The sequence below is a fragment of the Nelusetta ayraudi genome, unplaced genomic scaffold (assembly GCF_046127955.1).
Source record: "Nelusetta ayraudi isolate G7.1 ecotype Tasmania unplaced genomic scaffold, CSIRO-AGI_Nayr_v1 ptg000084l, whole genome shotgun sequence".
Taxonomy (NCBI): Eukaryota; Metazoa; Chordata; class Actinopteri; order Tetraodontiformes; family Monacanthidae; genus Nelusetta; species Nelusetta ayraudi.
The window spans coordinates 4,318,752-4,334,449 of record NW_027466134.1 but is presented as its reverse complement, the minus strand read 5'-3'; the positions used below and the strand labels follow the sequence as shown (position 1 = coordinate 4,334,449).

Here is a 15,698-nt window from a genome sequence, read left to right as displayed (position 1 = left end):
ATCAGAGGTGGAAGCCTTGGAGAAGGCAGGCAAATTAGAATTGACTTGAAGAATCTAAGTGCAGATTCAGCCGCTGCACTACAGAGAGATTTATTCTGAGTGGTCCATCGGTTCATGGCAGAGCAAAGGTATGGGCAAACTACGGCCCGGGGACCATATGTGGCCCGTTAAGCTTTTTAATCTGGCCAGTCAAACTTAAAAGAAATGTTGTTAATAGTAATTTAATCATAAATGAGTTGTATTCCATCCATTTTTCAGTCCTTTCAGAGTCATTTCAATAAAGTGCTAAACACAGTGGGGCTTCTAAGACGATGATTTTGTTGTAACTTTGCTTTTTTTTTGTTGTTCTTTTTCAATTGACATTAAAGCAACATGTTTTCTACACATCCCATGATATATTTTTTTCCCTCCTATGAGGCGGCTCACCAAAACACTCCATCCATCTGCTGCTGCTCCGGCTCCTCCAGTGAGAAACTTTGCCCACCCCTGGTATCGGATCATCCCGGCAGCACTACCAGTCCTTAGAAAAACCATTTCAGTTGCTGTTGCTGTGATCAAACCTCATATTATATATCTGGGTTCTTACTTTGTTTTGGGTTTTTTTTGTGCATGTAAAGGTAGTTTTTAGGAGACAAATAAAGTTACTACTTGATCCAAAGTGCGCCTGCTCTTCACTGAGACCCACATTTTGCTGCTTACACGCGACACTGGTGACACAGAGCTGGAATACTCACATGGCAGCCAGACCATAATGCGAGTTTCATTTTAAACATCCCACAATATGTCAATGTTCAGCTCTTATTTTACCACATTGCAACAAACTACCCCACTGTTTGTAGTTGAGGCAATTCAGCGTCATATACGGGCTAATTATAATGTATCATTCATTAAAATTTGTAAAAAAAAAAAAAAAAAAAAAAAGAATTTATAAATAATCAATCCTCATTTTTCAAATGAACTTTATAAACAGAGCGGGAACTCAAGGGGGTCTTGCACTCATTTCTTGTCGTCTTCTTCCTGGAAGCGACATCTCTCCATCTGCTGTATTGACTCGCACTGTCATCTGATCGCCTGCGATAAATTGAACGCGTTAAGATCTTTATTTCTTTCTCCGGAATCCAGACGGACGGCAGGACCACTGCGCGACGCTGCGCGTGTGTTTGTTTTGCAACGTCTTTATCATTTCAGAGAAATGTTTTCGTCGCCTTGCCATGATTTTTCCATGCGTGCGGGTAAAGGCGGGCGGCGGCTGACTCGGCTGACGCCGGCCGGCAGGGTTTCCCCGGGTGTCTTACTGGAGATCGACGCGGGCTCTTCGACGCAGCCTAGCCGGATGGAGAGGCGGAGAGGGGCGGGCGGGCAGGCAGGTGCGTGCCTTCCTCAGCAGCATCCTCTCGCCTCCGCCCGCCCCTCGCCGCCTTCTCGGATATAAGCCGCCTCCCCGTCACGGGGACTCTCTTGACAGTGACGGAATTCAAACGCGGGCTGTCGTCAGTCAGGTAAGTTCACGATCAAGTTTGTTCGATTTTTTTTTTTTTTTTTAAACGTTTGTTTTTGTTTGTTTATTTATTTTTTAAAATACTAAATACTGCTTATTTTTAATACTTAAAATGCTGTAAATGCAAATCGAAGCTGCTGTAACGACACTAGTTCCCCTTTTAAGCTGCTGTTAATGCGAATTTCTCCTGGAGATCAATAAAGAAGCTTATCTATCTATCTATCTATCTGATTTTATTTTTATTTTATTTTTTTAATTTTTTTTATTTATATTGTTTTTTTTTTATTATTATTATTAAAAAAAAAAAAAAAAAAAAAAAAACTTTCCGAACACTTTGCAACAGAGCGCAGTGCTTCTAAGCGGAGCCCCAGCAGCAGCAGCACCACCAGCAGCACCAGCAGCAGCAGCAGCAGCACCGGCGGGCTCCTCTAACGCATCGACTCGCCGTGGAGATGAACCCAGACTTGGATTACGGAGGCTCCGGCAGCAGCGGCAACGGGAAGCTGCGCCAGTGGCTCATCGAGCAGGTGGACTGCGGCAAGTACCCCGGCCTGGTGTGGGAGAACGACGAGAAGAGCATCTTCAGGATCCCCTGGAAACACGCCGGCAAGCAGGATTACAACCGCGACGAGGACGCCGCTCTTTTCAAGGTAGGATGAGAGGAAAAGAAATCGTTTCAACATTAGAAGAAAGATAAACTACAACAAGGAGGGACTCTAAGGCTAAAAAGTTAACTCTAAACGCGCGAGCCATATTCAAATTCACAACGTGTCACTGAAATTTCTGCACGTTTTATATTTTTTGCGGATGTGCGTGGAACGTGCCGTTAAATGAGTGAATTAAGTGTGTTTACTTTTTTTTTTTTTTTTTTTTTTTTTTTCCATGCGTACAACTCTCTCCTGCGACAACTGTGCAGACGAAACAAACACAACTTAGTCTTGTTAAAATGATCAACATCATTTTAATTCGGCGTGGTGTCACACGTGTGGATTTTGGTGCGCAAAAAAACAAAACAAAAAAAAGAAAAAAAGACTTTCCGCGCGGCTTTACAAGTGTTTCGCGAGACTTCTCTCTGCATTCTCTGCAAACCTCCAAGTTTCAGCAGAAGGTAAATCGAACTGTGTCTTGCTTGCTGGCTCGCTCTTGCCGGTTGTGCACGCAGGCCTGGGCGCTTTTCAAAGGCAAGTTCCGGGAGGGCATCGACAAGCCGGACCCGCCGACGTGGAAGACGAGGCTCCGCTGCGCCCTCAACAAGAGCAACGACTTCGAGGAGCTGGTGGAGAGGAGCCAGCTGGACATCTCGGACCCCTACAAGGTCTACCGCATCGTCCCCGAGGGGGCCAAGAAAAGTCAGTCCAGCAAGCTCTTCAACTCACTCGTGCACACACTCCCTCTTTCTTTCTCTGTAAATTCCAAAGTAGTTGTGACCTTTAAAACGAAGCAGCTTAGTTCAGTGGAGATCGTGTTGTTGTTGGTGGTGCTGAGGGGCTTTTGGAAATCCTCAGCTGAAGGCCTGGAGACCTCAAGATGCTGCTAAAAGCCCCAAAGGTCACGCTTTAGATTAATGTATATAGACTGTAGACCTACACTGCTCTTCATCATCGTCATCATCATCTTCTTCTTCTTTTTCTTCTTCTAACAGTTCTTCTCTGTCGTGCACTAGGACCCCGGCAGGAGGACAGTCCTCTGAGTCCTATGGGCTACCAGGTGCACCCTTCCTACACTGCCATGCAGGCACAGGTAATTTGCATGGACATGGAAATCAGTGGGTGGGCTTATAGAGGAGAGGGGAGGGGGCGGGAGGGGGTGGGGGGTGGGGGGGGTATTGGATGCAAGGACTTCAATGAAAGATGTTTGAGTTTCACAGATTTATGAAGAAGCAAATGGCAGGTTGACCAAATATTCGAAAAATGACCGTCTTCATTTTTCTCTTCAAGATTTCACAGCTCGCTGATGCTGATTTTTATTGGACCAATACAAAAAAAAAAAAAAAACATCTTCTAATGTTCAATACGTGTATACAAGGAAAATTTTATCGTTACTCATTGATCATTTGTCAGTACTGTAATGCAGCAGCGATATCAATAACATTATTATATATTATATAAATTATATACCAGTAACTCTGATTTATTTTTGAACGTATGATGTGCATTTTTGGGCCCAGCGACAATGAGTTCAGGAGGAAGCAGGTGTAGAGAAGGGATGGATGGATGGATGGATGGATGGATGGGGAGATGGATGGATGGGTGAATGGACGGGTGCATGGATGGATGAATGGATGGGTGAATTAATGTATGGACTGATGGATGGATGGATAAATGGATGGATGGATGGATGGAGAGATGGATGAATGGATGTATGGGTGTATGGACGGGTGTATGGATAGATGGATGAATGGATAAATGGATGGATGGATGGATGGATGGATGGATGGAGAGATGGATGAATGGATGTATGGGTGTATGGACGGGTGTATGGATAGATGGATGAATGGATAAATGGATGGATGGATGGATGGATGGATGGAGAGATGGATGAATGGATGTATGGGTGTATGGACGGGTGTATGGATAGATGGATGAATGGATAAATGGATGGATGGATGGATGGATGGATGGATGGATGGAGAGATGGATGAATGGATGTATGGGTGTATGGACGGGTGTATGGATAGATGGATGAATGGATAAATGGATGGATGGATGGATGGATGAATGGATGGATGGATGGATGGTATTTTGTGGGCCCTTTGTCAGACGTGCTGCATGTTCCCCCTGCAGATGCCGCAGTATTTGCCCTCAGCAGAGTGCGAGTGGAGGGACTACTGCCAGGAACCAGCTGCTGTTCCCGAGCTGCCCTTCGCTCAGTGCCCCTGTCCCCCCCGCAGCCTCCCCTGGCAGGGCCCGGCCATCGAGAACGGTAACGTCCACGCGTCCCTCGACCGCCTTTCTCTCCGTCTCCCTCTCTGTGTGTGCGTGTGTTGATCTTCCCTCTGCGGCCTCTCCACACCCAGGATACCAACTCAGGGCCTCCATCTACTCGTACGGACCCGCCGACAGCCAGCCCTCGCCGTTCGCACTGGACGCCAGCATCAGATCAGCAGAGGCGCTTTCTGGTAAAAACACGATTTTACACATTGTTAGGTTTGATAGAGCCACGGGGGGCAGCTCACAAGCACGAGTCCATTGTCAGGCTTTGATGATTGTCACTCTAGCAGCACTCCTACGTGTGATATTGCAATAATGCGAGTTTGTCAAACTTCAGATAATATAGTTGATAGTAACACAAGTGTCGTGATTTAGGAAGTAAACCGGAAACTGGTGAAAACAGAAGTACTCTGCTACGCTTTGCGTGCAGAGCCTCGGAATTTGGACTTTAATCATGAAATTTCCGATTTTAACACAAAATTTCGACTTTAATCTCAAACGTTTGACATTATTCACGAAATTTCAACCATTCTTGAAATTTCAACTTTATTCTCGAAATGGAAACTTTGAAAAAAAAAAAAAAAAAAAAATCTTTCTTCATAATTTTTTCTCTCTTCTTGTGGCCCTAATCCTCTTCCTCTCCCGCCCCCTCCAGATTGCCGCCTGCACCTCTCCATATACGTGCAAGACAGCCTGGTCCGGGAGGTGACCGTCTCCAGCCCGGAGGGGTGCCACCTCACTCCCTGCTCCCCAGAGGAGAAGCACTACCTGCAGCCGGGCAGCCCCGAGGTGGTGCCGCTGCCCGTGGACGCCCTGTCGGCTCAGAGCAGGAGGGCCGGGGGGGACGAGTGCTCGCCGAGCCCCCCGGCCCCGTCCGCCCTGGAGAGGGGGCTGCTGCTGTGGATGGGGCCCGACGGCCTCTACGCCCGCAGGCTGTGCCAGAGCCGAGTCTACTGGCAGGGGGCGCTGTCCCAGTACGGCGACAAGCCCAGCAAGCTGGAGCGGGAGGTCAACTGCAAACTCCTGCACACACAGGACTGCCTGACAGGTGAGGCGGCTGGTGGAGGAGGTGGTGGTACAAGTATTCACATGCTGCACTCAAGTCAAAGTACAGATGCTCATGTAAAAAAAAAAAATACTATGGTATGCGTAAAAGTACTGATTCAACTCCTTTACTCAAGTAAAAGTAAGAAAGTACAGCTTCTGAAATGAATTTTGACAAAGATTAAAAAGTTGTGACAGAATAATCTGGAGTGACCTGACCAGAGGTCAGAGGTCAGAGGTCTTGCAGGACAGCTGCGCTCCTCTAACACAGTCATTCTTCAATCCTTTTACAACTGCAGCACAACCAAACTGTAATCAGTGATAGTTGTGACCAGTGAGCCACTAGTGGATGTCGACGCTGTTAGCAACAATAAGCAGTGTTCTTGTCCACATGTTTAGTTTCCTCTGAACTAAAAATGTACTGAACAGTGAAGCCCAACCCAGATACTCTGCAATGATCTCCTACCTCTAAATAATCCATCGTTGGGCTTCAAAGACACTGATTTGGTTCATTTTCAGTTGACATTACAGCAACATGTTTTCTACATCTCCCCTGATGTAGCTCTTTCTCCTATGAGGTGGCTCACCAAAACACTCCATCCATCTGCTGATGCTCAAAAAGTTTGCCCCCAGCTGCACTGGATGGTTTTCTGCTTGATCAGAGAGTGTTTGACCGCCAAAGTAAAGCAAAAACATTTGGATTTTTTTTTTTTTCACAGCTTTTCATGAAACAGACCCTGTTGCCTCTCTGTCAGCATGCAGGACACTGAGACTCAGATAAAGTGCTTGTCAGCTCATCGCTAGCGCCGGTGCCGGTGCAAGATGAGATTATCACACTGCATCAGGAAGTTTTTGTCTCTACGAGGAGATCAGTGGAGTTCCTCTGTCCCCCCCCCCTCCCCCCCACTTCTGATCGCAAAGTGTCGAGAAAAAAAGATGCCGATGTAAATAATGAAAGACGACTGCAGCTGTTCAAACTGGCGTGTCGGTTATGTGGCGAAAGAGCGAAGGTTGATTCCAGCTCTTTGAAGTAGAATCAGCCGTGAGTCAGTGGCGGATTTATTTTGATCAGCTCTCATTTACGGGAGGGAGGGAGGTGACCTTCAACAAGACCGCGACCCAGTGACTGACGGTAGAATTCAAAGATGGCTCTTCATGATTAAGAAGTCACATGACGTCTCGCCCACCTGCTGGAGCAGCCCCAGCTGTGTGACGGCCTGACTGATGGCTGACTGCTATTTGCATAGACGGCATGAGCAGGACTTTCCACTTTGAATCAGCTCAAAGGTCGCCTGACTTTGGGTGAAATTCAAGCGAATTCATTTGAATCAAACCACGACACTGGAGTATTTCTTGCGATATCAAATCTGCAGTCGTGACTCTTGTTTCCTCTCTCTCTCTCTCTCTCTCTCTCTCTCTCTCTCTCTCTCTCTCTCTCTCTCTCTCTCTCTCTCTCTCTCTCTCTCTCTCTCTCTCTCACTCTCAGAGATTCAGAGCTACGGACTTCACGGCCGGCCGCCGCCTCGCTTCCAGATCCTGCTCAACTTTGGAGACGAGTGTTTGGATCCTCAGAGGCAACGGCGCCCCCTTACTGTCCAGGTGAGCGCCGCTGCTCGGTTCACTTCTGAACTGCGGGGGGGGGACCTAACACATTACTCATAGTGGCTTCACAAGAACTGCTCACTTAAAGTGAGCTTTGAGAATGAGTGTGAATCAAAATCTCCCCAATGCAAGTGCAACTTTCAGTCTCCTCTGTTGATCACTGAGCCGCTCTCACCGCCGGCTCCAACATTCCCCTTCATTTCAACTGCGGTGGATCCATTGATTTATTTTTTAAGTCTATTTTACAACAAACAAAAGCTCATTTTACTCAACATGTCATGTCTTTCATGTCGCAAAGCCTTCCATTGAGCCGCTGATAGTAGTTTTGCCCCTTGTCGGATTGGACGATGGATCAGAAACCCTCACATTTCTTTTTTCGAAGCTCCTTCCTAAAAAAAAAAAAAGATGTGAAACTTTCTATATATAGCCTTTCCATACTCGCCCCTTTCATTTTTAATAGAAGCTTGTGAGTGGACCTTCAGGAAAATAAACCTTCAGAAAACTATTTTCACACTCTCACATCTCCTTTTTCTGCTTTTCTATCAATAAGCCACCGACGAGCATCGGCTCCGAGGATTCAATTTGACAAGGGGAAAATACGGCCCGGGGGCCATATGTGGCCCATTACGCTTTCTAATCCGGCCCGCTGAACTTAAAGAAATAATATGAATAGTCAGTAAGTCATAAAATAGCTGTATTTCATCCATGTTTGAAGAGCTGAACACCCTGGTGGAGCTTCAAAGACACTGATTTTGTTGGAACGTTGCTTTTTGTTCATTTTCAATTGACATTAAAGCTCATCCTGACTACTTTATCCTCCTATGAGTTGGCTCACCAAAACACCCCACTAGTCAAACAGTTTTCCCCCCCACCTGGTCTTGATGGTTTCCTGCTTGATCAGCGAGTGTTGACCCTCTAAAAAAAAAAAAAAAAAACTCCATTTTACCCCAAAAGTATTTGGATTTTTGCTGCTTGATGGAAGTTTTCCCTCTGGCTGCCCTGAAGCCGGCTCACACTGACACGCCTGACCTTCCCCGTGCTGCAGGTGGAGCCTCTGTTCTCCAGGCAGCTGCTGTACTACGCCCAGCAGATGGGAGCCCACTACTACCGCAGCTACGAGCACGCGGCGGGAGTGCCCGATCACATCAACGCTTCGGAGGAGTACCAGCGGGCCGTCAGCCACCACCACAACGGCAGCCTGCAGGAGTGAGCGCCGCGCAACCGACCGACTGCTGGGACAGTTTTTGAAAAGAAAAATGATGGACTTTGTAGTGCCGACGCCTGTGGCTGGAACCAGTGTGCGTATTTGTTTTTGAACAGATTTTCTATGAGGGAGAGATTTCCTCCTCCTCCTCCTCCTCCTCCTCTTCCTCCTCCGATCCAGCCTGACAAGGGCGACTGGACTTAGTGTCGCAGTCAAGACGGCACCAACCCAGACCAAGACATTATGAAGACTAGGGAGTGTCGAGATCGAGACCAGACCAAGACATTTGGGGGTCGAGACCGAGACCAGACCAAGACTTTATATATCAGAGAAACCAACAACAACAACAAAACAGACAAAAATGACCAGGATCTTTTTAAATTCAAGCTTGCTTCCAAATCAAACAGCAACGTCTCTTTTCAGCAAGGTGTCTTTTAATAAGTTTCTTAAAAAAATAAAAAAATAAAAAAATAACTAGTGAGCGTAAAACGGCAGCAGCTGGATTATTTTCTGTTATTATCGTGTCATTACACTGTTGGCTGGGTCTCCACTGGTCTGGATCAAAAATTCCCAGTCCGACCAGTACCCAGACTGAAACCAGACCCAGTCTGGTCTGGAGAGAGACCAAGACCAGCCTCGAGTACTACAACATTGGGCACGAGAACAAGTCCAGTTGCCGTGACTCCACCCCTTGTTCTAGATGACCCGGATGACCGAGAACCTTTACATCAGACAATCAGAGTGAAGCTGTTTAGAATAATGTGCCACCGAGGTCAACGAAGAGACGACAGAGCGCAGTCACACATAATGCAACCCGCCCACCCCCCCCCCCACGCTCCTCCAGAGCTCCACATCTCAAAGCTGATACCTTATGCCTTAACTATCTGTTTTACAGTAAGCTAAAATGAATGTAGGTCCTTTTTTTTTTTTAAACTCTTTTCTAGCTACACTAGCAGTCAAAGGTTTGGACACACCTGTTTCTTCTTTATCTTGACCACTTTCTCCACTGCAGATACACACTGAAGACATCAAACACACGAGCAAGATATGTGGATTAAGGTGGCAAAAGAAGAAAATGTTCAATAGCTAAATATGTGATGTTGTATATATTGTATATGAAGGGAGGCTCTTCTAGATCGTCTCAAATATAAAACTTGTGGGGGGTTATTTCACACTTTTTTTGTCGAATACAATTTTCCATGTGTGTTCACTCATTAAAAATGAAAGAAAAAGCATCACCAAAATCAGAAGAATGTGGCCAAACTCTTGACTGGTAGTGTAAATGGTACTGCAATATTTTCACGATGAGTGTCTTCCTGTGCGATCGGCTTTGAGATGAAGGTTCAGTTAACAGCAATAAGTAAGTTAAGAATGAAAAAGTTTGTTTTATAGGGAGCTGTTTTTTATATAAACTCTATTTTTTACTCTGTCTTTTTGTATTGTCTTGTGAGATCCTGTTGTAAATAAGGGGAACCAATAAAGAGGCGATTGAAAACACAAGGAGCGGCGTGCACCGCCTGTTTCTCAAGTGTGAAAGCTCTTCAGCAAAGTGTCAGTGCGAGTGCGTCTGCAGAGGAAATGTGGTTTAGAGAGAGGCAGGATGAGGCTGCTCAATCCAACCATTCATTATCAAAAACAAAGTGGTGACATCACAGGGGGGGGGGGGGGGGGCGGTGCGGCGGTGCACAGAGGTTTCCGCGCTGCCGAGAGTCTCTTCCTGGCTTCTGTCAGTCTGTTTCCACTTCCATGGAAAATTATAATAAACATATCAGCGTAAAACCACAAGTGCATTTGTTTGGCGTCACAGAATTTAGTTTTTGTGAAAAACATCCAGGATGCCATCGGATGTTTTTGTGGCCGTGTGAGGAAATGAGAAACTCTGATTTGAGAGGCGCTGGTACTGCTGGCTGGCAGCAGCCACCGGGTTTTGGTCCAACACTTTTCAACCCACACAAATGATCCAGATATCGTCGCAAGAGCTTTGTTATGAACACACACACCACCACCACCAGTCAAAGGTCTGGACACACCTTCTCAGGCCACTTTCTGTTCTCATCTTTACAACTTTCTCCATATCTGCAGTGGAGAAAATAAATACATGAGCAAGTTAGGAAATTATGCAGCAAAGAAAAACACCTCGAATAACTCTAAATATGCTTTTTTTTTATGAAAGGTGACTATTTTGAAGAATTTCAATGTAAATTGTGTTTGAGTTATTTGACACTTTGATTGTTGCTTGCTGCTTAATTCCATGTGTGTCCATACGCAGTTTTCATCCCTTCAGTAAGGAACTGCAATGTCAATTGTCATTGACTATTGACTATGTCAGTGACTTTGTCAATGACAATGACTATTGACATGACATTAAAGCCAAGACTTTACTGTCATGTGTCCAAACTACTGACTGCTGGTGAAAATCAGCACATAAATCAAATGTGTTGGAGTAATTGCAGCTGTTTGCTTTCCCTCTGTTTTAATAGACAAACTTTTGGTAAAAATAACAGCACGACATTTAAAAAGAGCCGTGTTTGTGGATGATGATGATGATGATGATGATGATGATGATGATGATGATCTCTCATTAGCAGTCAGCTGATAATTCAGCTCATGTCTGACCTCACGCACGGTCAATAGAGTGATTTAACAAATAGAAATCAACCTCAGTTTGTATTCAAAGGCTCAAACCAGACAGAACCAACCTTCTTTGAGTTTTCCTCATGTATTTACATTAAATAAGCACTTGGACACGTAAGGTTTCATGTCGACACTCGTCAAAGGTTGTCGGCGTCAATTGAAAAGTGGCAGTTTAACATCCTGCTTTCCCTTCCAGTTGTCAGAATGAAAACAAAGAGAGAGAGAGAGAGAAAATGTTGCCACTCTTGAAGCAAAGTGGGAGAGTTTTTCTCTCTCACGCAAAGTCAAATTTAAACTGCCTTACAGCACTGAGGATATGTGCGACTCTGTTTTATTTTACAATACACCGCCTCACAGAAATCTTCACAACGGTGCTCACTCTCTCCACACACCCCTTCCACATCAAAGAGTGAGTGATTGAGTGTGTGTGTGGTGTGCGCTATCTCAATGTCTCCTGAATGGAACCTTCTCTCAGTGCAAATAAAATGAAGTCTCTTTCTTTTGAAACAAAACATCCTTTTTCCCTCACCGCCACCGTCACCCCCGTCTCTGCTCACTTACAGTAAACGGGGAGTCGGCGTCGCGCCGCCCCGCGCCTTTGAACGCGATTTTTGTGAATGAATCGTGGGAGGGCGGCGAGCTAAGTTTAGCGCACGAGGCCATCAAAACAAGCCGCGTCTGCCTGCCGCGGCCTTCCCCTACACCTACGCTGCGCTGCCGCCGGGGAGAAAACAAGTGGAGGCGCAGCCACGCAAGGTAAAAAGTGTGTCTCATCGGCTTCTCATTGCTCAGCTCGTCTGTGTGTGAGTCCTGTCTGTGTGTCTGTCTGCGGCGACAACCGAACTCCACTGGTCCCCAACGCCCATCACCGCCCCGTTCAGCCTCGTCCCCAGTGGCAGGTCACGTGCTGCAGAGGAGTGACTGGTTAAAAAATCTCACCCACCCCACCCCAGCCAAGCCCAGCCCAGCCCACCCCAGCCCAGCGCCCCACCCTGCACACACCCTCGACCGGTGAGGCGGAGGAGCCCGAGCTCCTACTGAGATGAATGGGCCGAGGGCGCCGGCTTGCAACCGTCTCGCATTGTGAAACTGCAGACGGCAGTGAGGAGACGAGACGATAGTTGCAGTGACGGCGGCGCCAACGGCAGAGACGCTGCCAAGACCAGGAGACCAAGAAACCAAGAAACCATCGCTGCGTTCCACCGCTTTGCATGCACTCCAAAACTCAAGAGCTGGAAGCAACAAAGTGCAAATACTTTTACTTTGTTGGCCAGTGATGTGATAACTTATGATGTAATGGCTGGCTACTCTGTTATTGGCCAAAAGGAACAAAGTACAAATACTTCATTTCTGTACTTAATTAGATTTTTCATCTCGCTGTACTTGAGTATTTCTTTATTTCTGACAACTTTTTTTTTGTTGTAACTTTTACTCCCTACATTTGTAAACACACATCTGTACTTTCTACTCCTTGCATTAGAAAAACACACGCTTGTTACTTTACTGAAAAGATACAAAACCTGTTCAAAAACAATCCACGTATTATTTACGATAGTTGTTGCTTGACGTTGAGCTATTGGAAGTGTGGAGGTCATTGGTATTAAAAGTCCAAACATTTATGTAAAGAATTAAAGATTAAGAGCAAACATTCAACCGTGTCGTGTGAAGACTCAGCCATTCATCTTGCTTTTATATCCTGGCTTGATGCAGCCAGATTCAAACACTTGCTGGCTATAAATAAACTTACGACTCATATACAATTAACCAACCGCCAGTCTAGATGGTTTGTGTGGATTATTAATTAGAATTTAGATTTTGGGTAAACCAAAAATATTTGTCCACACCATTCAAAGACTGTCGCAATCATTTCATGAGATGAGGGGAAATAGTTTTATTCGACTTAATGAGCAATCAGGAAGTCGTTTAAACATAGTAATCAATAAACCCCTGTGCAAGATCTAGATAGCAATCCGAAGCAATGATCTTCTCACACTTATTCTGACCAATACCGATACCAACGCTGGTATCGGTATTCAGATCAATGTCCCGGTCAGTCAACAAACCAGTCATCTGTAATAAAATGGCTGCTAATGCAGCGTGCTGCTCTTTCACCTTCGCCGAGGTTCTCTTCCCGTTCTTTATCTTCTTCTACTTTTTTTTTTTTTTTTTTCAGGGGAGTTCAGAGCGCTCGCTTCCTTCTTTTTGAAAGCTAAAACAAAAGCAGCTGAACGACTGTGTGGCCGTGTTTGAGACTGGAGCTCGGCAAGACGGCGGCGGCTCAGGGTTGAAATCTCCACAATGTGATGACCGGTCGCTTGCAAAGATGACGGACCAGCCGGGACGTTGCACTGGATATTCATTTGTGCATGTCTAGATTAATGCCATGCATCCATTTCACTGCTTCACTCCTCATGAGGTGGCTTTTCAGATGGATCCATATAGAAGAATATCGCTACAGTGTCATGGAAACACTTGTTTGGCATTTACACGTCAGTGGACGGGACGTACGGGGTCACGTGACCAGTGAAAATGCTGCGTTATGATTGGACGGAGGAGACGGAATATTTTTTTTTACAAGTAATCAAAGAGAAAAATGTAACAACCATTCTGGACAGCAAACAAACGTTAACAAACAAAAGCAAAGAAAATTCTGGTCAAATCTGGGTATTTGACCAGAACGACGGCTTCTGCGCTTCACACCATTCAATGGAAACGCCTGCAAATTGCAATTGTGTTTTGTAGAAATTTGAGAAATATCGCTTTTATTTTGAAAGAAACTGTCACGTAAATGCAGCTATAGCGGCGCTGGATGGAGCCTCGCCATGCTATCTTGGGCTGGGTCTGAAACTTGAGCTTCTCTTCTGCTATTCTGCTCAATAATGACCAAGCAAAATAACAACACTAACGTTCCATCAGCAATCATTGACAAGGCAGAGAGAGAAACACCGGTGCAGTCTCAGGGTTTGGTTATATTTAATGCACTTTTTACACAGATACATTTTCAACAGTGTGTGTGTGCGCGAATGTGTGCGAGCGCCACGAGTGGCTGCACTCATTTAGCATAAACCAGTAGAGCTGGGACTGCCCTGCACAGTAACAATGAAATCAACTCATTTCACGTCTCCCCGATGAGACAAGTCAGCAAGAAGGCGCTGACTAAAGAATCAAGACGGAGAGATTAATGGAGAGATTAACTGGGGAGATTAACTGGGGAGATAGAGACCCCTGCATGCAGAGTGCAGTGCAGTCTGGCGGCTCCACGGCCGCCCTTCATCTCTTGACAGGTTGGACGCAGGAGGGCTGGAAGCAGGTGAGCTGCAGCTGCATGCTGCTTTTGAACTTGTTGAGCAGCTCCTCCAGCAACCTGTTGGCGAGACGCAGAAGCAGCAGATGGAGGGGAGTCAGAGAGGGAGCCGTGAATCATAAAGAAGAAAGGTCACAGTCGGGTTTTTTTTGTTTGTTTGTTTGTCAGCAGCAGCGGCAACCACTGCAAACACTGTCACAAGATGGGCTCGACTTTTCTTCTTGAAGGGATTGAATTTATGGATGAAGTTCAATGTGCTATGTGAAAAAGTTCAGTGAGAGGTGTGTGGGCTCAAAGTGATTCTTCATCCCCACCTCACGAAACTGCATTTTCAGCCACTTCTATTTCAATAAAAACACAAAATAATCCAACAACGAGAACACAACGTCTGCAGTGTTCCCTGGTGAATGTTGATGATTTACACCAGCAGTCCACTGTTTGGACCCATTCTTCTGATTGAATGGTTTTTCTTCCATTGTCATGACTATTGACATTGTAGATTGTCACTCAAGGCATCAAAACTATGAATCAACACATATGGAATATATAACAACAACTCAAACAAGTTTTATATTTTAGATGATTTAGAAAAGCCTCCCTTCATAGAAAACATGTAGAACCTCACATATTTATGTATTGAACATTTTCTTCTAGTCAAGATAAAGAAGAAACGGGTGTGGCCAAACTTTTGACTGTAGCTAAATAGATGTATGTATATATATCTATATATATATACATATATATATATGTATATAGATAAATAGATATGTATATAGATAGATAGATAGAGATAGATAGATAGATAGATAGGTAGATAAATAGATAGATACAGTGGATAGATAGATACAGTGGATAGGTAGATAGATGGATAGATAGATAGATAGAAATAGATGGAGATAGATAGATAGATAGATAGATAGATAGATAGATAGATAGATAGATGGATATCAACAACAATTCATCAGTATTTCCTGATAAATGTCATTGATATGTGTCCAGTTTCCTGGTCAGGTGACGTCCTTGCGACCTGTAGGTAATTTTTTTTTCTGCTTATTTATTCTCCAAACGTTTTCCCATTTCTTTCTTTGACGCTGAGCCCCAAACTCACCGGTGAGCGACAAAGGAAACACGGCGCTCACCACTCGCGCGTCTTTTGGATGTGGCCAATGAATTCAAACCTCATCAGGTTTTCGAGTTGACTTTTGGAATCAAAACGCAACAGGCCCGTCTCACCGAAACCGGGCCAAGTGTGAGACTCACTTCTTATCAGTTCCGCTGTGCAGCTGAGGGAGGGCGTCCAGCGCCAGTTTGAAGCTGGACCTGAAAGCAGGAGACGCTGTGTCAAAACTTTGCCAAACGTGGAATCAGAAACAACACAATAAAGTTCTTGAAACTTGAACGTCTCAAAAGCCGGGGGGGGGGGTCTATGTGAGGTCTGTGGCACGACCTCTGTGCAGGAGTGCACACACACACACACACACA

At 45.3% G+C, this 15,698-nt stretch overlaps 2 protein-coding genes across 4 annotated transcripts in view; one reads left to right on the top strand and one right to left on the bottom strand.

Moving 5' to 3' along the window:
• The first annotated feature begins 1,410 nt into the window (after window positions 1-1,410).
• Window positions 1,411-9,778, top strand: LOC142900981 (interferon regulatory factor 4-like). Of its 3 annotated transcripts, XR_012928954.1 has the most exons (10): window positions 1,411-1,499; window positions 1,842-2,148; window positions 2,661-2,847; window positions 3,141-3,238; window positions 4,282-4,420; window positions 4,515-4,616; window positions 5,084-5,476; window positions 6,959-7,071; window positions 8,120-8,570; window positions 8,610-9,778. XR_012928954.1 is itself a non-coding variant. In XM_076045626.1 (9 exons), the coding sequence occupies exons 2-9, from the start codon at window positions 1,951-1,953 to the stop codon at window positions 8,282-8,284; spliced, it is 1,395 nt and encodes a 464-aa protein (XP_075901741.1). In that variant the 5' UTR covers window positions 1,411-1,499; window positions 1,842-1,950; the 3' UTR covers window positions 8,285-9,778. The 3 variants fall into 3 exon arrangements, 2 of the variants coding, with proteins under 2 accessions (XP_075901741.1, XP_075901742.1); XM_076045626.1 differs by having other exon boundaries at window positions 8,120-9,778; XM_076045627.1 differs by having other exon boundaries at window positions 1,413-1,499; window positions 3,162-3,238; window positions 8,120-9,778.
• A 4,083-nt stretch (window positions 9,779-13,861) lies between these two features.
• The window catches only part of exoc2 (exocyst complex component 2), a 54,849-nt gene continuing 53,012 nt past the window's right edge, over window positions 13,862-15,698 (bottom strand). The window contains exons 27-28 of the mRNA XM_076045359.1: window positions 15,477-15,536; window positions 13,862-14,276 (exon numbers count right to left, since the gene is read on the bottom strand). Of these exons, the coding sequence (XP_075901474.1) occupies window positions 14,183-14,276; window positions 15,477-15,536 (154 nt within the window). The 3' untranslated portion in view covers window positions 13,862-14,182. The remainder of the gene's footprint in view (window positions 14,277-15,476; window positions 15,537-15,698) is intronic.

Bases quoted from the DNA above. Each gene is read 5' to 3' on its own strand.
- LOC142900981 (XM_076045626.1), top strand. From the start codon at position 1,951: ATGAACCCAGACTTGGATTACGGAGGCTCCGGCAGCAGCGGCAACGGG. The intron at 4,421-4,514 runs GTAACGTCCACG...CTCCACACCCAG, and splicing joins GGGCCCGGCCATCGAGAACG to GATACCAACTCAGGGCCTCC. The intron at 5,477-6,958 runs GTGAGGCGGCTG...TCTCACTCTCAG, and splicing joins CACACAGGACTGCCTGACAG to AGATTCAGAGCTACGGACTT.